At 40.9% G+C, this 21,856-nt stretch overlaps 1 protein-coding gene and 1 long non-coding RNA gene across 3 annotated transcripts in view; both read left to right on the top strand.

Moving 5' to 3' along the window:
• The window catches only part of LOC122993755 (low-density lipoprotein receptor-related protein 8-like), a 79,863-nt gene that overhangs the window by 11,299 nt on the left and 46,708 nt on the right, over positions 1-21,856 (top strand). For both annotated transcript variants that reach the window (XM_044368172.1, XM_044368171.1), the window contains exon 3: positions 16,572-16,694. In XM_044368172.1, the coding sequence (XP_044224107.1) occupies positions 16,572-16,694 (123 nt within the window). The remainder of the gene's footprint in view (positions 1-16,571; positions 16,695-21,856) is intronic.
• Positions 1,713-9,285, top strand: LOC122993756. The gene is made up of 3 exons (XR_006406437.1): positions 1,713-1,869; positions 8,889-8,977; positions 9,108-9,285. It is a non-coding gene; the product is annotated as an uncharacterized LOC122993756 (long non-coding RNA).

Here is a 21,856-nt window from a genome sequence, read left to right as displayed (position 1 = left end):
GAAAGGAGGAAAAAAAAAAAAAGGAGGCAGTATAGAGGCGAGCCAAGGAGGATGTTGGTGTGGAGCAGGGTGGGGGGTGGGAGCAGGGATGAAGAGTGCTGCAGTGTCATTGATTTTAGAGTGGTTGTTTTGCAGTGTTATTGTTGTGATGCAGATCAGATAAAGTATAGAGGATAAGACAGGCAGCCCATTAAAAATCACCTGTGGTCTCTCCCTCAGAAAGGTCAGAGTTGACGTTGTGTTTCCTGTCTGACGCTACACAGTCTCTGTATGTCATGTGGCACAGGATATTATTAAGAATGTGCAGAACGGAATAAGACTTATCTACAGAGATAAAGCGACACTACAGTAACAAGGCCATAAAGTAAACTCACACTCTAGTCACAATACAGAAATTAAACCAATGCTACCCTCTTGGTTTAAATGAAGACAAGCACAGCATCTTTATGGGAGGCTCCAACTCACTGCAAAACATCTGCTCGTCATATCAGACAGCCAGACTGCTGGGAACCCCTGGCGTATGTGCAGCTTTCCTGTTCTACTTGCAGTGCTGTGTGAAGTACATTTTCTGCATTTAACTATCAGTCAAAACAACAGAAAACCAGATTTAATTTATTGCCATTTAAAAACAACATAGTTTGCATATTTGAAATTGAGCCAAAAAATACAATAGCAAATAATTAAGCTACAGTGGTTTGGCAAAACAGTCACTTGTTCAGCCTGAATTGTACAACCTAATAGCAGAACCATATAAACTGCTCACTTGTACAACACAAAGCAACAGCCCTGCGGTAATTGCCACCTTTGTGAACTCAAAGCTCCACAAAGGTATTACTTGCTGCCGGGTTATTGTACTCGATTTTATTATATTCAGGTGTTGTTTATTTATCCACCTGTTCCACCTCTTGCAAAATCACTGATTTACTGTCTCTTATAACCTTTAGTGGTGTGCACAGATCTGTTAGTTCTTTGTATCCATACAGCAGAAACCTTCCCTTTGCATACAGTACCACAACCTACTTTGAATCTCGACACCGCATCTATTACAACAAGGGTAGAAATAGCAACAAAAGTGCCCCAGAAAATCCTTCATTAAATTGCCTCATGCAACAGAAAACTGCTATTGCAACGGAAAGCTGCAACTTATTCAACACATGGTGCATTGTAAAGAATGTCATGATCTCACCATTAAGGTGCAAGCTTGCATTCATTTTATGCCAAGGGCTTGCAAAAATGGCTTTGTAAATGTAGAATCTGTGCTAAAAATTTTAAGTGTTGTAAACGACTTGCATGTGCTTTAAAATTAGTCTCTAGGGCTGTAGTCCGCTAGTCGACTGGTCGATTAGTTGGTCGATATGCTGTCTTCCGACTTAATTCTCATAGGTCGAATAATCTCCGTGTTATTTTCACAAGGAGAAAAGTGCTACATCAACAGCTTTCCAGGATTAATCCATTATTTCCTGCGGCGGGAGGGACAGACTAACAAATTACCTGTGAAAACAACGGGGGTGTATTCAAAACACCACCAACTTTGAACTCGCCCAACCTAATGGAGACTGCCGGTTCTAACTATACTGAACGTTTGCTGAACGTGCTGACCGTTCATTGAATCTGTGTTTCTCCATAATGACACAACGAGAACCCCCGCCAGGCCAAAAAAAAAAAAAAAAAAAGAAAAAAATAATATTGATATCCGACAGCGTTTGGGAGTCTCTGCGCAGCGCTGATCCGGTACGCGAGTCAACCTCTGTGTCGTTGCCTGGGAAACTATTGGCAGCGTGGCTCCGTCTAAGAGCATGTTTGTGTAGCGAGTGAGAAAGAGCGAGGGGCAGAGAAGTGACGGTGGATGCGAGCGGAGCAGAGGAAAAGGTCAGTAGTAAGTTGTCAGTCTGGCAGTAAATGTACAGTACAGACTACAGTGTGTCAATTAATAAATGCTAAAAAGTCACGTCTGTTGTTTCCCCAAATGCTGGAAAAGTAAAGGGGGTTAGCTCCAAATTTAGCAACAATGGGCTAGCTAACCTGAAGACACGGCTAACCTGAAGACACAGGTTAGCCGAGTTTACTGTGCACTCTGTCCCGTTACACCCCCCCCTCCATGATTTTAGTCGACCAAGATTTTCTTTGGTTGACTACAGCCCCTAAACCACTGAAAACTTCATGGTGTCAAAGCCATCTCATGTTCTTCATGTTGTAGAGTGAGTGCCCATGTGATTGCTTGTCCAGTGTACCCAGTACCACGTTAAATTACTTTTGTGTTTCTTCAGATTCTTCAGAAATGCAGACCAGTGTGGCTGTAATATTCCTCAGCCCATTAAGGCTTAAGTAAGATTTTATGAAAAAAAACTAATGAATCACTCCCCATCTCTCCTATTAGTTTAAATGAGGCCAACTGAAATGCTACATCTCTGATATGTGCAAAATGTACGGTGCTTTTAATGGAATCATCTAAGCTTTATGCATGAAAGAAACTGCAGTTAAAGAGCGCTCTTGCTGTATCACCTGCAGCATTTTTACAAATACACTCACTTGGAGATGATGTATATCTCACATCAGATGAAGATGTGTAGTCTTGCATTGTAAAAAGTCATTTTATATCAAGTTATCAGGGCTGACAAGTTTTGACTTCAGTTTGGAGTGAAATTTGTTGGTATTTAGCAGATTTAGTAGTTCTTATTTTTGTTGAGCGTTATTCATGGTAAATTTACCCACTCTACCTCTCTGGCCTTATGAACCACCACCTTTTTCCTAATTTGTGTTTCATTGAGTTGCATATTTGATATACACTTCAGTTATTGCACATATTTTTCCTTGAGACATAGGATAAGTAAGATCTATCCTGGTTATGTTTTAAAATAGGGGAGCAAACTTGGAAAGATACACAATTTTGGGGGGGGTTCCTCCCCCACAAAAAATTGTAATTTAAAACAAATTTCCTGCATTTCTACATTGCCTAACCCTTTGGATTAAGCCAAGAAACAGCCAGCCACTAGTCTAGATAAATTAGATTGAGGGTGCTATGAAAACCAAGAATGCATCGCGAGAAATCTTCAGAGCAACATAGACACAGGGTGTCCCCATAACCATAGTAACTCACTCTCACTCCTGCCTGCGTGCGCATGGCATGAGAGGAGAGAGAGATACACTATGCTGCCGCCAGAAGAGCTGCTGACTGAGATTTGTGCATATTTCCTGCTTTCTCTCTGATGGTCTGAATAACTCACTGCTGCACGGTGCTGCTGTTGCGCTGTGCTGCTCTGTCTTGTCTGCCTGTGTGTGCTGTCAGTGTCCTCTTTTCTCTGACGTTATCAGTCATGAATTGGTTTTTCACTGCGTAAGAAAATGGATGTGTGGTGTGTGAAAAGTCTCACAGTCAATATGTGAGACTTGGCAGCCCTGGTTTATATCATGTGCCCACCCTGTACAGTTGCTATATTGTGCTACTTAGCTAACATCGCATTGTGACTATTTCAGCAGCTTTAGTGGTGAGAGAGAAGCCTTTAGTCATGGTCTGAGTAATCTGTTTCTATGGTGGGTGGTTTCTGGACTCTTTGATTGGTCCTTTTTTACTGCAGGTATTTGGTGGGCCCACACTAAAGGATATCAACCCTCACACAGTCCATCAATAGCTGTCTGAGACTTTGTTTCTCTTGTCTGACTCCAGTGTGCTATTTGTGTTTGTGGGAGAGAAGAAACCCTGAAAGCAGGCAACATTTGGAGCTTGAAACATTGATAAACAGAAAGGCTACTTGCACATGTGCAGAAGCGGGTGATTGTGCGTGTGAGTTGTGTTTGCATGTGACTGGCGGGTTATGTTCAAAGGCAAACAGCAGCTGGGACTACAATCAGAGTGTGTCTTAATTACGCTGCCTCGTTGCTAGGAGCAGATTTTCTAGAAAAAGAAATTTGACCTCGGGCAGTATTACAGTTATGCTAATTTTCGTCTGCAGTGGGAAATGTAATATCCTGCTCTCAGTGCCTTGTCACAGCAATTTGAATGCCTTACTCTTCAGGCCACTGAGTGTCTTTCTGAAAATTCAGTCCGCATCTGGCATTATGTTTTGTGTTATTGGAGGCAGGTCTTTGCAAGAAAGCGAGAGAAAAAGAAGGAAGGAGAAAAAGAGAGAGATGTGGTTCATTCTCTACACAGGGTAAAAGGCTAATCTCCCAATTCCCATTACAGTCCCGCAGTTAGTAGACAGACACTGTAATCCAGTGTGGCACACATTTCCATATACAGGAGTGACTGCGCTCTAGGCCCTGCTCATGCAGGCCCCTTTGGCTTCCTGTGAATTAAGAGTGGCAGACACTTTTTAGCATTTATTCTTAAATCCAATCCTATTTTAAACCCAAGATACATAATGGAGGACAGCTTAAAAGTAATGAAAATAGACATCAACCTTTCTTAAGGCTTTTAAAGACTTTCATTTTATGTGTTGTGCTCAGAAACAACAATTTAATGACATACATTGGGTTGACCACAAACCTTCAGAAACTGCCTTAGTGTAAGATCAGTAATCTAAATGCAGAGAAATTTCAGAGATCTGTATACCAATCACAAGTGTTTGCTGGGGTGCCATCTGATTGACCAGAACTCCTCAGTGTCAGATATCTGGACAAATAATAAGCGGCACAGCTACGTTTTTTGTGCCTTTAAATCTCGTTATCGATCGTAGCCCTGATTTACACTTGTGTCTCATATCAGGATAAAATCCAGATAAAATTCAATACGCTTCATTTCACACTTAGCCACATACATATGCGTGTAAACAGATGACAAATCTGATTTCATCCATCTTGGTTTTTTCTTGGTGTTGTGTCAAAGTCTCTTCCCCCTTACCTTAAAGGATATTCTATATTTTTCTTAATGTCAAAAAATCTCATGTGTAGAGCTGACAATAAGAAAAATATAGCAAATCACCAGCCTTATCCTTTAACCTTTATCACAACCATAGCCCTATAACCGCAACCAGTTGTCGTTTGTGATAGTTAACCTAAACCTTACCTTAGCCCTAACCCCCACCCATTATTTCTGCAACACCTAACCTTAACACAACCTAAGATGTAGCCACATGGGGAAACACTTTTTGACCAGGAAACAAACTTTGACACATGTTCTGGCTACGTGCAAATCAGGGTCAACCCTACTCCAGTGGTAGAAATGTGCCTGAAGGTGTTTGATAATAGGTAGAAGAAACATAATTTAGTTGTTTAGTTACACCAAAAACACTTTAGCTAGCATGCTAATAACTGTCCTAAAACTAACACAATATAACATGACACATGGACTACTCCTGCTGCTCTCTCACCCAGACAGATTATAGAATGCTTGCACTTATCAGGGATCAGATATATACTACAACAGCAGTTTGTATCACTTTATGAGACGGGGAGAATGACGGGTCATTTCAGTTTAATTTGCATCTCTTCAGCTGCTGTTATCACAGGGGACACACACTGTAGAGGCTATTTCCACAGGCCGCTTACTGACATAGTTACACTTCAGAGGACTAAAGATCACATACGCAACTTGGAGAGATGGATACATTTACACCTTTTCAACATCCTGCTAGAATGGGTCTCATTTACGCTCTCATGGAGTGGCCAGATGTAAATGTGGTAAAAAATTTTCCCATCGCAAACTCACTTTAAAGGTGTAATGTGTAAGAAGTGGCCACGTGTCAAAATCATACCCCACACTTGGGGGCAGCGTATCAGCAGGGAGATGGGCCCCCCTCCCTCCCTTCCCCTTCCCCCTAAATGCTTCATCCCACCACCACTACTCTCATAGAATTATCACTCACTGAATATAGCGCAAAGCTTACTGTTTACAGTGAATCTGTGCTATGGCGTTGCCAAGATATCAAAATGCTACGGAGACATTAGAGCCAGCAGTAAAATACCAAAGAGCTGCACAGATCACTTCATCAGGTCATGTTCTCCCTGGTATGATGACAGATGTTGACCAGCTGATCATCTCAGGAGTCGGGTACTAGCAGTTGAGATGACCAGCTGCTCTCACCTGGCCAGCAGCTCCTCACATCTCCGAATAACAGGTGTTTCTTGGATAAACTGACCACATATTGGGAATATAAACGATTAATTTGTCACCTGAAAAATTATTAAAACTTAAGGTGCCTGGCTCAAAATCTCCGCCATTGCTGCTGGTTGCTAAGGTCTGCGCTACTTCTTCATCCAGACTGGATGCTACAGTAACTCACTATTGCCTCTTGAGGTACAAGGTGGTATTATGAGACAGGATGGGGTAGGACTATTCTTATTGTACCTTTAAAATGATAGCCCCACCAGCTCTTTCATTGTTGCAGACGTAATGGATTGTGTCAGTCTGGTGTCAATGTTGAGTTATGCATTTGGTCCTAGAGTTGTAATTACTTTTGACAGATGGATAATGATTGTTAAGAAGACTGTCTCCTGTGCTCAGCTACATAGAAACTTAGAGGAGATTGTCCAAATGAACAGGGAAATGGCTCTGCGATCCTCTTCATTAAATTCTATTCATTTGATCTCTCTCTCATTTCTGAGTCATACTAGTTCTCAATTTGGTGGAAAAGACGGTCAAAGGCTGTTTTTTGTGTCAATCATCAATGCCATAAGGTTGGATAAGAGTGAATAGAAAGATGAATGTGCGTGCACATGCAAACAGTAAGGTTGTGTGTGTGCTTTGGCGTAGACACACCTCAGATGTTCTTTGTTATCATCTTGAAGTGAAGATGTTTTCAGTCTTTTCAGCTGTATGCTGGTGTGCATTGGTGCACTTAATTAATCAGTGAACTTGCACCGTGTTTTACTGTAAACTCTCAGCACCAATATTCTCCCACTGAGATCTCCTGCGAGGCTTCAACCAGTTCTGTGCTTCTAATCTGTGAACTGGCATGTAAGATTTTATTTCAGTTTTCTTTGTAGTAGAGGCTTTTTCTCAGGATTTTATTTTTAACTTCAAAATTAATGTTGAAATGTTTGAGAAATGATTGCCTAGATGTTAGAGATGTGGTCTTTAGAGATTAGAGATTTGGGCTCTAGTTTGAGGAAAGTAAAACACTCCTCTTGGATTTTCCCCAAATATTTTTGCCTCATACAGTATGTAAGCAAACTTCTGAGCCCCCAGCTGCTCCAATGGAGCAGCTAACTGTAAAAGACTGTTCTGTTGTTTAAAAGCTGCAGGTTTAAGGTGAAGAAAGATTATGTGTATGCAGTCAACTCTCTCTGAATTATTAAAGGTTAAAATCAGAGAGTCTGATCTGTATCTCGGAGGAAAAGGTCTGGGTAGACTGCCGTGACTGTGATGAGAAATACCTCAGGACTGAATAACACACAGAACAAAACAAAGCACAAGGGTGCAACCTCCGCAGAGCACATAAGTTAGGTTTTGCAGGATTTTGGTTTGAACCCCTAACTGTAGATTGTATGTTTCAGGCCGGGAGGAAATAGAATCTGGCTGCTGTGCTGATTTTGGAACCATTTCCACTGAAGTGTGCAGGAGAGGCTCTGCAGGGAAGAGCAGCAGTGAAGGTGTCAGCTGTTTGGCTGAGGGACCTGTCCTCAAACTGTGTGTCTTAGTGTTTTCTAGACCAGGGAGACTTTATTACCAAAAGCTGTGGGGCTTGTGACAGACTGCACCAACCAGCCTATGTCCTTTCATTTGGATGTCACCTCAGTAGGAAGGTTTCCAGCAATTGTCTCACATTTATTCACAATTATTTGCCAGTTTATCATGGTCTGCAAAGATTTCTTCATTATTGCTTTTACTTCCTTTTGCAAATTCCTGTGATTTTTGTGTGTGAACTTGTCAGGGAAGTAGCTCTTTATCAAAATAAGCTTTCAGCATTTTATCTTACCACAAGAGGCCTGTCCATCTGTCTGGCAGGATTACTTTTATTAGGAAGTTTCCTGCGTTGCTGCTCTTTTGTGATAAAAGTGGGATTTGGGGGAGGATGCACCAGCTCCAGCTGTGGAATTGTGCACATTATGTGACCCTTGCCATGGAATTAGAAACAGCAGCAAGGGCTGGTTACTGCAAACACCCACTGTTAAAACCTTACTTGCTTCCGCCATAGTCCAAAATAATTAGATTTCCCTGCCAAAATCTCCAAGCACAGGTTTCTCAATGAAACGCTCAGTAACTCTTTATCACAGCTGCTCATATTCTCAAAGGCACGAAAATTTGCAAACAAATTAAAGAAACAATGGCCTATAGTTCCGACAGGACATTTAAGTCACTTGTGCCACATCAGCTGATCTGACAAACACAAATTATGTTCAACACACGAAACAAGGTGTTCCAGTTAGATTTATCCCTGCAGGTCCTACCTGCTGCTCTGCTGCAGACCATGCTGTTTACTCCCTCTAACATCCACCTTCCACCATCCACCCTCCTACTGTGTGATTCCTGTCTTCTCTTTCTCGAGGTGTTTCTGTTGAAGCTATGTCTTGCATATCTCAGTGATATATGTCTGCCGGGCTCTGTTCTGACACCCCTGGGGTTTGGTTGTGCTCCCTGCTGAATCATTAGCAGGCTGCTGGAATTCATACAGGGAACACCCTAGAGAGCAGAACCTGCACTGCCAAATATAACTGTGTAACCACTTGTACAACAATTGTTTTAACTCCATAATGAGACGTAAAATTCCTGGCTGAATCTAGGTTAGCAGTAGTGGTAATTACATAGGACTGGATGACATTACAGCAAGGTTGCATCAGTGATACTATGTTTTATCATATGCAAGCTGTAAAGCAAGTATGACACACTTTGAAATAGGCCATATATTGCTTGAATCACCTTCCTCTGTCTGGTCTCACCTTTATTCTTTTATTCTGATTATTTTCTTTCCTACTCACAATTTTTATGGGTATTATATTTGTGTTTACAGCCACGTTCTGATGTCTCCTGATGATATAGATACTGTTCTACACGCTGACAGTTCACAAGAGCAAAAAATGGAAATGATATCAATTTGATGTACGTCACATGATGTTTCTTTGCAGTGGCTGTATAGTAAAAAATAATAAGCAGGCAGCTGTAGTGGAGTTAAATGTGTATTGTTGTTGCTAATGTAGGTCAATTCATTATCTCACAACACTCCTCACAGGCAGCATGAATTATCGTTGGATCCTTGTGGGATGTTCAGGAGTCCTCTGCATGAAAGAAATGCATCATGGAGGTCCATGTCGCTTGATAAAGAAGCAAAAGACACAGCCATGTCTGTTCTATTCATTTCATTTCCATAATTGATCGTTTGCTTTGCTTCGTTTGTTTCACTCTTCATTCTTGTCTTGCATGTAAAGAAAACTCAATGTCATTTTGAAGTCAGACTGTCACTGTAAACTTGCTGGGCCCTGTTTGCTGTAGCTTGATAGTACATTCAACACAATTGGGAACCGGATACCAGTGTATGGGCAAGGTCTTGCTTCTTGTCCAGAATCCTGAAGTTTTACCAGCCACCTTTGACTAAATTAAATTTAAACAGAGTGTTCAGCATGTTTGACTCTGTGCAGAGGTCCCTGTGGTTTTGGCTTGCCCTGTATTTTGAATTATGGTACAGCGTGTTTCAGTTAAGATGCCAGGCTGTAGGATGAAAATGTTGACATATGCATTTTGATGAACCATATTTTGCTTCTCTAAACCAGTAAACACAGGAAAAAAAAAAAAAAGTGGCAGAAGGTCAGACACATGGAGCAAGCATCACGCGGTGAAGCGCAGGAACATGTGCGTGTATGTGTGTGTGTATATGTTTATGCTTTTACTGATATTCAGAGCAGCAGCAAGCCTTTCTTGTAAACAGTGATGTAAGTGTTATCTCGGCAAAATATGTCAGTTTGATTTCACCGCTCTGTGGTATGTGTATATTCTGTATTTGTGTGTTTGCATTCACCCCCATGCATTCTCCATATGAGCATGCAGAGCGAAAGGAAGTGGACCGTCACATGAGCATGAATAAAAAAAAAATAAATAAAAAAAAATTTGCATCGAAGCTTAAAAACAGCTTGCAGCTCTATAAATCAAGATATATTCTGAATGTTGATGTGGCTCAGCAGCGCTGTTGCCCTCTCTCAGACAGCGGTGTACAACCACCTGTATCGCTGTCTAATATTGGTCTGTCACACTTCAGGCATCAAGGTAAATCTCTTGGGGTTTAGCTAAGCTGAACCAAACTGTCTTCCTATAAATCACTCTCAGGCTCCCTTGGAGGCACTAAGGAGCTCTGCTGGCGGAGGCTGCCCATGCAGGCTCCTCCTTGGTCAGGAAGTGTTTGTGCCAATGTGACCTGACAGGGAGAGAGAAAATATGTCTTATAGCAGGCTGTGAGCTATAATTAGCACAGTATGTGTCTTTGATAAGTACACAAGGTCTGAAGAAACACAAGGGAGTGAACAGCAGCAAGTAGCTTCAAGCAGCCTCCTTTACCTCTGACATCCTGAACGTATTGTGATGCAGGTCTGATAGCAGGCCTACAATAAAGACTGGGACTCCTTTTGATAATCTTCATTGTGATTCTTATTAGTCATTTTAAGGCATAAATATATTATGACATGGCTATTTTCAACTAAAGTGAAATGCTGCAGGATTGCTGACTTATTGATATTAATAATAACCAAAGCAATGGCAAACTGTGACAGTAATTATATGTCAATATAGTTTGGGAATACACTGGTAAAATTGCGAGCCACTATCTTAGTCAACTTTACTAAACCAACAACTGGGACAAGCCGTCGCCTAGTAACAGCCAATGCTGGCAGCCTACCAGAAGAAACCCTATAATGTGTCTGTATGTATATTCTCTATTATTGTCTTCAGCTCCTCCTCTGTAAAAATCCAAAGCTTTTTGTGTTTTCATTTTCATTTTCCGCATCCATGATTTTGTCTTCCTCTTCCCAAATTTAAAATGAACGTTGCTATTTTAGGATGGATTTTTACCTGCTAGTTCAAATAGAGTATTATTATATGAATGGTGATGAGGATGCATCATCAGAGTCATTGTCTTAAAAGAATGCACAACTTCTGGCCAATCAGACTCTTCAATCAGAAAAGTCAAGTCAGTTTTATTTATACGGTACACCATAAATCACAAATAACAAATTAGCCTCGGAGAACTTTACAATCTTTACAACATACAGTGCAACACCCTCTATCACTAAACCCTCGATTTAGATAAAGAACAAATAATTGTTATTTACTTTGCAGCACAATTAGGTTACAGTGGTTATAGGGTAAGCACTCTGATGTCATACCTTTAGCTTTATCTTTAACATTTGATTTGCCCAATTTGTTCTAAAGGGCAAAAAGGTACAGCAAGAGAGAGAAAGAGAGATTGAATCCATAGATACCACTGCTCTGTGTTTCTAGATCAATACTCTATCAACCAGTGCTGAGTTAGAGCTCAGCCTCATGTGGCTTTTCATCTTCCTGTTGGTTCCACTAGCTCACAGCTCTCTTAGCACAGGACTGACTGATGGGAGACAATACCTAGCCTCTATTGACAGATAAAAGGATTGCATCAACAGAAGAAATTATTTACTCACTCGAAGGACACTTTAATTCAGCTATGTGGGCCTTGGTATACAAAAACAGAGACATATTAAGAATATAAATTGAAATTGACCAAAGTAGACCATTTCTGTTTGTGCATCTGGCTATTCTAGCAAACCCCAACCCTCAAATTAGCCTAGTTAGATTCTATAATCATTTGAAAAAGCAATTTCAAGAACAGCATGTCCCAAGTCTTGTTGATGCCATGCTGTATTTTGTATGCTACCATGATATCCCATTAATTTTGGAAGGTTTAGTCATTTGCATGCAGGCTTAAGCCAACAGGATACATTATGTTTCCTGCTTCGACAACACTCCCGTACTTCACTCTGGGCTAATGAGGCCATTTGTCTTCTAATGCCCAGGAGAATGTGCTTATCACTGCATTACCTATTAAGCCTCTCATGGCCTCCAAATGGAAAGAGCTGTCATTAATATCCTTCATGGTTAAAAAAAAAAGTTTCTTCAAGGGGTTAGAGTTTGTGAATGTGTGTATGTGTGTGTGAATGTCAGGTGACTGAAGGCTGTCTGCTGCGCTACTCTTGAACATCACTGAATGATTGATTGAGCACACTGTGCATTAAGATGTACGTTCATTAGATCTATACTCACACATACATACATACTGGTCAAACACAGGTTTGGCCGGCATGGCTTTTTGAAGTTTCTGAGTTTATGTTTTGTACAAATATTCAATACCTTTGACTTTTAGACACTGAGGTGCTTTTAGCTACATGGTAGCATCAGCACACTAACATGCTCACAATGACAATGCTAACATGCTGATGTTTTGCAGATATTTACCTTGCTCAACATGCTACTATTGGCTAATTAACACTAAATACAAAGTACAGCTGATGAGGTATTTAATCAAAGTACTGAACAAATTAAAGTTTTGACTTTGACCTTATGATGGAGCTAGATGAAAATTAAGGGATTACCAAGGTTAATGAAAATAATTCTGAGGGGAACATGAATGTCTGCACCAAATTTCATGGCAATACATCCAATAGTTGAGAGATTTCACTCACCACGAAGGTTATTGTGATGATAAAGGAAAAGTCAGAGGATCACCAAAGTCAATAGAGCGTATCTTCTGGAGATCATGAATGTCTGTATAAAGCTTCATGGAGATCCATCCAATAGTTGTTGAGATATTTCAGTCTGCACCAAAGTGATGGACCGGTTGACCGTTAATTACCATCACTAAAAATGTTGAAAATTGGTTAGCAGCCCCTCAAAACAGGATGAGGCAGATTTCATGGCAGATTTACAGTCTGACACCTCTGAAGCTGCTGAGGAATATTATAGTTTCACATCAGTCACATCAGCAGCACTGACTGGCCCTTATCTGATTTCATATAAAGCTCAACATCAGCCAAATGTAACAGCAAACCCACGCTGTATATGAGCCTTTCATGCACATCCGCATGGATAGCGTCTAAGAAAGATGAAAAGGAGTAGAAGCAGTAAAATGTTGACAACATCGGCCCTGCAGGAGAAGGCTCCAGGTGGGGTTGTCGGAGCGTGGAGCTCCTTCCCACTGTACCTCCTCCAGGAGACATAACATGGCTGGGTGAACTCCCCTGTGCAGGGCCCTCATTCTGTCTGTGTCACATCCCATTTGTAATGCTCATGATAGGTGACTCACACAACACTGAATGGCTATTGTTTTTTTTCTTAGATTTTTCTCAGATGTACTGGAGTGTCTCCGTGTAAGAGTCTACCAAACAAGAAGATATAGTGTGTGTGTGTGTGTGTGAGAGATAGAGAGAGAGAGTGAGAGTGGGTGGGTTTACATGTGTGCAGTACATGTCACAGGGATTAACATTCAGTAAGTGCTATCTCTGCCATCTACAGTAATACTGTCTGTTTTTATTCAGTATCACACTTTCCATTAGGATTCCGTAAAGCATTATTACTGTGTATGTCCGTCTCTATTTCTGCAGCTATTACTCACTTCTGTTATTTTCTCGGCTCTCTATCTAACGGCTTGCTCCCCTCTCGTTCTACTGTCACTTTCCCCTTCAGCCCAACCTCATGCTTGCCGTCCCCCCCCCCACGAGTCTAACATTTTAAAATCTCTCCTAATTAAAACAGAAAGTCATTTCAAGCAGATGGCGTGAGCTGGCCTGGGTAATTATTGCCAAGTGAACCATGGCCCCTGTAGACCTTGACTGAAATGAGTAGCGAGCTTGGCTGGATTGGGTAAGGAGCTAAGACTCTAAGAGAAACCGCGCCACGTGGGCACATCTGACCTGCAGAGGCCACATACTGGATCAACCTGAGATTTTTAAGGTTTTTGTCATAAGTTCAAACGAAGTCTTAAGCACAGTCTTAACCGGCACACGCTGCGGCGCTGTAGGGTGTCTGCTCTGCCTTCATCTCTCTTTTGGTTCATCTCATGGGACTGAGATTAATTAACACAATATTAATACCCATACATGGATTTGGTTGGATGTATGAGAATGGAAGGTTTGTTTGGGAAGTTAAAATGTATTTTATATATCTTCTTTTAGGTTTTATAGAGGATGGGTGACTGTCTTATGAATCTAATTACTCTGTTGTAAGAGGTATGATGGCTTTAAACTTGTTGTCCCAAGGTCTTTAGGTGTGTATTGACACCTCCCTACGTGAGTGACAAAAAGATTTTGATACATATGTGCTTGTGATTAAAGCAGGAAACACCAAAGTTAGGTTTTTTTTATAATGTGAGCACACCACTAATGCATTTATGCACTTGAGGGAGGTGTTGGTTAAAAGGATGTCACAATCCTCCTTTGCTCCATAATCATCTGTCCTTACTGTTTTAACGAAGGCCCACATTCCAGCTCTCTAATGAGGATACAAGTGGCACTTAAGCTCCACTCCGGAAAACCTGCACCATGATATCTGATTTAGGAAAAATAACAATCAAAAATGTGTTTATTTTTTGTGGTGACATGCTTAGACACAGGGCTGGGGTTTTAGGAAAATAGAGTAAAAAAAATAGAGGGATAGACCTACGATTGAAGGAACAAAGGGAGGAGAGGGGGGCGTTACAATGAACAGGGAATGTTTGTCTCATTAGTGTAATGGGGTCAGTTCGTCACGATTTTCAGGAAAAGCGAGGGAGGAAGTTAATTGGCATTTTTGAAGTGGAATGAAACGAGGGTCGTGGTTAAAAGCTGAAAACACATTCACAGCTGAAACACATGTCCTGTTACAGATGCTATCAGATATTTTTTAATTTATTTTAATGGCACCAACAAGCCAAAATGAGCCATTATTGGTTTGACTTTGGCACGCTGACACATGAGAATTTGGCAATTAAACAAGATTTAGAATTAGAGACAAGCAGTTTCCAATCAAAGTGCTTCTTGGTGGCAGACAATCCCGTAGCTGCTCCACAGTCATAGATAAGGCTTAGGTGAACCCGTACTCCAAATGTGAGAATTAGATTTCAGTGAGATTTTAGAGCCAAAGAGAGACAGGGGTGTGACATGAAGAAAAAGCTGTGTGGCGGGACATCTCCTCCTCACTTTTCAAACAACATTTACAGGTTTACAGTTTTATTCATGCACTAAAATCTCACTAAACAGTGCAGTCCTGACCGTCCAGCTGGTATAATCGAGACGATTTCTCTTGATAAAATACTTATATGCTCACCTAGGTCGCTTTCAATTACTACTACAGTATATACTCACAGTTACTGTAAACTTTTTTGTTGCCCTGAAATTGGCCTCTCATGCTACATTAACCAATTCGATCGGTGCCGTACAGGAAGCTCTGTAAACACTCAGGTGTATTTTACAAGTAAAAAAAAAAAAAAATCAAATATAGAATCACAGGTGACAATGTGTATGTATAACGTTCTCTCCAAAAAGACAGAATTGAATCAATCAAATATGAGACAGTGAAGGACAGTGCTTTTGATAAAATAATTGACTGTTTAGAGATGCAAGTAAAACAAGTTTCAGATCTCTGTCAGTGAAACTAAATGTGATTTAGTGTTTATCTCTTCCGCCCTTGATAGTGTAACAATATCAAGAGAGAACAGTAGTTGGAGTAACGCGAACACAGCAAAGAAAGACTCTTGAAAAATCACAGGTTGCTCTCTTCCCACACAGCTGCTCAGCTAAATCTAAGCTCCCTGCGCATCCCTAAACGCTACATGTAATTTGAAGTATCACAGCCAAGATGGGGGCCAGCTTAGGTACCGTTGTGGCAATATAACAACACTAGAGAGCTCAGCTGAGGGCCTTTTATCCAGTGATTTATTAGACCGTACTGCAGGTCCTCCTGGAGACGCAGGCTGAGGAAATTGAATGGCTCTGACCTCAGCCTGCGTCTGGCTCTGTCTGGCCGAGCTCGCAGCCTAGCCTGCTACAGGTGGAGAGTCTGTGTGTAGTAGTCTTTGAACACAGCAGGTGTGCAAGATTTCGGTAGCAACTGTGAAAACCTTTGGGCTATTACGTGAAAAATTTGATCAGTCTCAGTTCTCTTCTTGTTGCTTAAATAAGCCTTTTCCTGACATGTTTTTGATTTCCGATTCTCAGCACACTTGGCATGTTTATCAGCCTGTGGCCTTGCTAGGCTCTGTAGCTTTCTGTGGTAAACAGGTTAGGGAGGTTAAAAGGTTTAACCTCCCGGAGCTTGCAGTGTTAGGTAATCAGCATCCATTTCACTGCTCTGTGATGAAAAACCTGAAGGAGAGATTAGACGGTTTTTGGAGACCAGCAGATGGAGGGCGGGGGAGGGAGACAGGGGTGGGGGGGGGGGGGTAGACAGCACAATGAATAAGAGTGCAGGAAATAGGCAAAGTGGAGATAATTAGTGAGGGATTGCAGGAGAGAGAGCACTGGAGAGGGGAATAATGTGAGAGATGATCTCCGACGATGAGAGGAATGATTGCTGGGATTCACATAATGTGACCAGTTTCACTACAGATTAAGCCCTACTTCAGATTGACCATGCTCTTACCCAGTCTTTAACTTCCTGTTCTCACTAAGTTATTCTCTGTCTTTGCTTCTCTCTTTCTGAGCAGCCAGGAAAACATGTGCCCCTGCAGAGTTCGCCTGCTTGAATGGCCAGTGTGTCCCAGGACGCTGGCGCTGCGACGGGGAACCAGAATGCCCCGATGGCTCTGATGAGGCAGAGGAGACCTGCAGTAAGTGAAATGACTCAACTTCTCGCATCTTTTTTGAGTTAATCTCTCCTTCTCGAATTTTTGCTCTTGTCTTGAAAAATACTTCATAGTTTTATATTTTCAGGCCTTAAAAAAGTATTCAAATGAAACAGTCTAACAAGGGAATATCACACTTTATATTTGACAACATGCAACCTGAGACGAGGCGTTGCAAGTAGATGCTGCTTTGCAATAAGATGTCACAAGCAAAAAAGATCTAAACCAGCTTATTTGGAGGTAAAACCTAAAGTATCAACCATTTCTTTGAAAGAAGTGTGGCTCAAATTTGGATCTGACTGCTTGTGCTTCTTGTCCAATTGGATGTCATTTTAGTGATGTCACCGCATGACCAGATATCAGCAATTAACTTGGTGAATACAACGACAACTACAAAAATAGGAGCCTCTTTAAGGTTTTTCTGTGTTGTTTTGATCTCAAATGGAGCATTTGAGGGGCACAGTGGGATCTACTATTACAGTAGACCAAATTGTTTATGCAAAAAAAAAAAGAGAAGCTTTTGCTGAATAATTATGTTGGCATTTTGCATGTTGCATCTGCATATGCTGTCACGCCTTCATCTTGTTTGAGGCAAGATTTATTTTGACTCTTGCAGAAAATGCATTCAGGTTGCTAATTTCCCTTGCTATCTTGGCTCCGGTGACAGTTCAGCCATCACCAGTCACCACTCACCCACGCACTCCAATACTCAGTGTTGTCTGATGGCGAGTGCAGGAGAGGCCTCGATTACCTCTCTGCCGAGCTTTTAGAGCTGAGGATCTCTGGCTGCCTCGCTTTGAACCTGTGTCAGTCTAGCTCACCCACACACAAGCCCTGATGGAGCTTAGGTGAGTTGACGCTTCCGCAACCAAGCAGGGGCTTGAGTGGGAGGCTTGAGTCTGTTATTAATTGTTTTCTTTCTTCCTTAAATGCTAATTTCTGTTTCTCTCATGGCTGCTTGCTATTCTCTTGGGGTGACAGATATCAGATGGAGTTGGAAGTAAAATACAGTGTTATTGTTGTTTTGGAGGGCTGTATCTGACCACTGCGCTGAAAAATAATAATGTCTTGGGGAAAAGCAGATAGTATCTGCACACTGGAACATAGCTCCTGAAATTTATTAGACTGAAAAGGCATTTTCGATTCTACCAGCTCTTCAGGCAACTGGCTAACATGACAAAGAGCAAAGGTATGTAATCTATTGTAGGCACAAGATTGATGACATTGCACTGATTTCATGATCAAGAAAGCAAACAAAACAACAGCAAAGGCAGGTAAGAAGAAGACGACTGCTAGCAAGTAACCATAGATGTAAACAATACAGGTTTCAAATGTTTAAGAAAAATCTGCCTTGCAAACGTTTTATAAGTATTTCCTTACTCACTCAACACATTTGTTAGACCTCACACAATGAGTTTTGATGAGTAACACTGAAAATAAACAGAAACCTTGTTTACAAGAAAATTCCACAGGGCACCTTTAACTTTACCTTCAGCCAAACCAATCTGGCCAATATCAAATATTACACTTACACACTGAGTCTGAGACTTTTGTCTTACAAAAGAAATTATGTTTTAGGTTTAAAACACTAAAGTTCCACCCATCTGTCCCACAAGTAATATTAACAAAGGGCTTGCTGAGATTCAGGGGGACCGTGGATCCATTGGAACAAATGTTTAAGTAGGCATTATTTTGAAAATGGACCACATATTGAAATAAAAAACAGGGTTTGGCTGCCTGCCCCATTGCCATTGCTGCTGTGTGATGCTAATTGCGTGCTGGGATACTTGTTAACCTCAGATGTCCTCAGAGCGTCCTCAATAAAATTGGCAAGAACACTTCTGAGCTGTACTTGGCCAAATGTGGATTTTTGGATGATTTAGGACAGTATGTGATGATGATTCAGAAGAGGAATACAGATTGAGAAAATGCCTATTGTCAAAAAACAAATAGTTTCAAACACAGATACTAGAGATCACAAAAAGTGATACATATAACATATTTAAATATATTTAAGAATATTGTATAAAGTGAACTAGAGGATAATATGACAACATATTGCAAAGTTAAGTTAACCTCATAGATTAAGAAATAATTTTAAATGGAGGAAACACTCCCCCAAACTTTTTACAGTTACAGGATGACTAGCAAAGAGTGAGTCATTTATAACTTGGAGCAGAAGGACTTAAAAGAGTGTTTTTAATAATGATGTCTTTCAGAGTCTTCAGATAGGATAGAGGACGTTGACAAAGATGATGTTGTGTCTAATTTGGTATAACCTATTTTAGATATTTTGGTTCTACCCAACATGATCATCTTTAAACTCTTTTTAAAAGTTGTTGTGGGAGGGAATTAAATTGCACCAAGCAGTGTGGGAATGAATCTTTCAGGGAATATTCATTCTAGTTTTGTTCCATTTTATTGGCCGTGGATGTGTGGGATGGTTCGATGAATAATGTAGCGAGCTTCTAATGTCACCCACAGAAAGTTGAGTGCAAGGAGGGAGACATAAAGGGACCTCTGAAGGATAACAAGTTTATATTGGAAATCCAATTAAAGATAAATGAAGGAAGGATTCATCTCTTGGCTGCAGAATAAAGAGATAGAGATCTGGGCTGGGAAGAAAGCCATTTATATGGAAATCTCTATGTATTCACATGGTGTAGTAATGTAAAATTTTCTGAACACCAACAGTGAAGAATTTTTTGGGGGGTTCTTGTTTCGCTCTGCAAACAAAAATTGGTTGATTAGATTTCTCCTTTGACACACAGAAATACGGTGCTTCTGTTTTAACCATTTTCCTGGGCTGTAGGCCAAATGGAAACATTTATGTCATCTTCCTTCCTACCAAAAAGTCAAGAATAACTAAAACACAGGTTGTCCTCACCATGCAGCGTCTAGCCCTCCTGATGATGTGCTCAAATGAGAAGTGTCAGGCCGAGGCCATGTCCTGAACAGAGAGATTGCTAATGAGATCCACTTCATCACAGCTGTCTTTCTGTTTGAGGGGATCCAACTGTGCCATAATCACACTGAAGAGAAGAGAGAAGGATGGACATTGTACGAATATGCATGCAGCATATTCAGAAACAGCAACCAACCTACTCATGAATTGCTCTCTTATCATCTATCTCATTAACCTAATTTCAGATGGTAAATTACCTGTCTGGTACCAGCCTGCTACTTGGTAAGATTACAAAGCTATAATAAGAACTGTACATCTGTCAGCGAAAAGCTCTTGACGTGCTGCATTTTTCTGATTAGACTGAAAATGCCAGAAACAACCTCTGACTTTAAAATATCCACAACAGCAAACTGCCTGAAACTCCTCAATCCCATGCAACATTTCACTTTTAAATCAAAAACTACCAAGCTTTGCATTAATCAATTAAACTTTGCTAAAGTGGTGCTTGTCTTGCTTTAATAACAAGAGAGGGAAGGGCTAAATTTCACACAGGCTGCATCCAATCTTAAATGTGATAGTTTGCAAAGAGATATGAAAGTTGCCATTATGTAAATAGCAGGGACCAGTGACTGCACAACTGTTTTACATGGGCTAATTACATACAGCTCAGCATACACCTTTAATGCGTCATGCTCCAGTTATGCTAAAGCTCAATAACCTAGACTGTACTCTCACATGCAGAAATCTCATCTTGTTTTTCATTCAGTTTGCCCCTCAACCAACTCTCCCGTACTTTCTGTACTCGTTTTCTGTTTCACATGTGCACAAACATACAGCACACACACTGGCACCCACACACGCTGCAAAGGCATTTTGGCCTCCGTGTTACAGACATCTGTGCCACAATCATTCTGGCTCACTGAGTGGATTCCCAATTACACGCTGGAGTAGCGTTACACTGGCATATTAAGAATTCACATTTGGGCCACACTGAGTGAGTTACTCACAAGCACTGAAAAATGAATGACTCTTTGAAGAAACATGCAAAGTGCTAGAGCTCATAGTTTTTGTATTAGATTAATCTGTAATCAAGGAGGAACTGGGCCACAGCAACCAGCTGTGCAGCTGCTTCTCTGCTCCCTCACCAAACTGGTGACATTTTTATGCGCTCTTTTTTGCCCATGCTCATTTCCAGCTCTATATTTTCATTCTGGGACTCTACTAGTGTAACTTTGGATGATTCCCTTCAGTTCAGCCTCTGTCTCTTAACAGGCAGTCTTAGCTCCTGTGTTTTTAAGGCTCCCCACCCAATGAGCCCACTCTGTTCTGATTGGCCAGCTTTCTGGAAGGCTGCCAAGGGGCAGCCGTATCAGAGTCGTGTTAAGTTACTGCCGATGCAAACCCAACATTTTTTGATTTACTGCTTTATATTAAAAGCTTTTAAATGACTAAGTAAAGGGAGACTTTTATTGTGAAAAATTTACAGGAAATGAAACATGTTCCTCACTGAATATTGGCAGAGCTTTGTTAGCAGCACAAAAAACCGGTCTACACAACAACATATAGAGATATTTGGAGCTCTTTGTTCAGCAGATCAATTAGAAATAATGCAGGAAGGAATGGTACAAGCAGAAACAGCCACAGTGATGATGATGTTTGATGAAGAGCTATAGACAAAAAGCACACCTCCAACAAGTAAACTACTTTGTCTTGCTGTGTAATGGAAAAACACTCAAAGCATGCCAGCTCAACTCAAGTCTACCCATAATGTTAGAAGAGTGGAGCAGTGAATTTGCGCTCTATGCATGAAGTAGATGACCATATAGAGAAATCCGTCACGAGCCAGCTGAAAGTAGTCAGACAGTCTGAAGCCAGTGCTTTTTGCTCACAGGGATTACCTCTACATATGTTTACTTCATTATTTTGACACTTTGGCCATGTTTAATATGAACATCTGACACTGTAACATTATATGTATGAAAATGAAAATAAGGAAAAGCATAATAGGTGCCCTTTAAGGATTTAACAATACAAGAAGAATGTTTGCAACTTGACACTTTCTGACAAACTTGCTGAGTTTAGCTCAGTTCTGCATGCCAGTTTGTCCTCTCTGTTTTTGAATTCATTTCTAGGCCTTGACAGGCGTGGGGGAACTTCACAGTGTATCCTCTTCCTTGAGGAGTCTTTCATTACATGAGGACATAACCCTGAACTGGCGTATATTTAGGAGAAATGTGGAATA

This window comes from Thunnus albacares, chromosome 12 (assembly GCF_914725855.1).
Source record: "Thunnus albacares chromosome 12, fThuAlb1.1, whole genome shotgun sequence".
Lineage (NCBI taxonomy): Eukaryota > Metazoa > Chordata > Actinopteri > Scombriformes > Scombridae > Thunnus > Thunnus albacares.
Note: the sequence above shows the minus strand (reverse complement) of the source record. Positions and strands in the feature narration are given on the sequence as shown.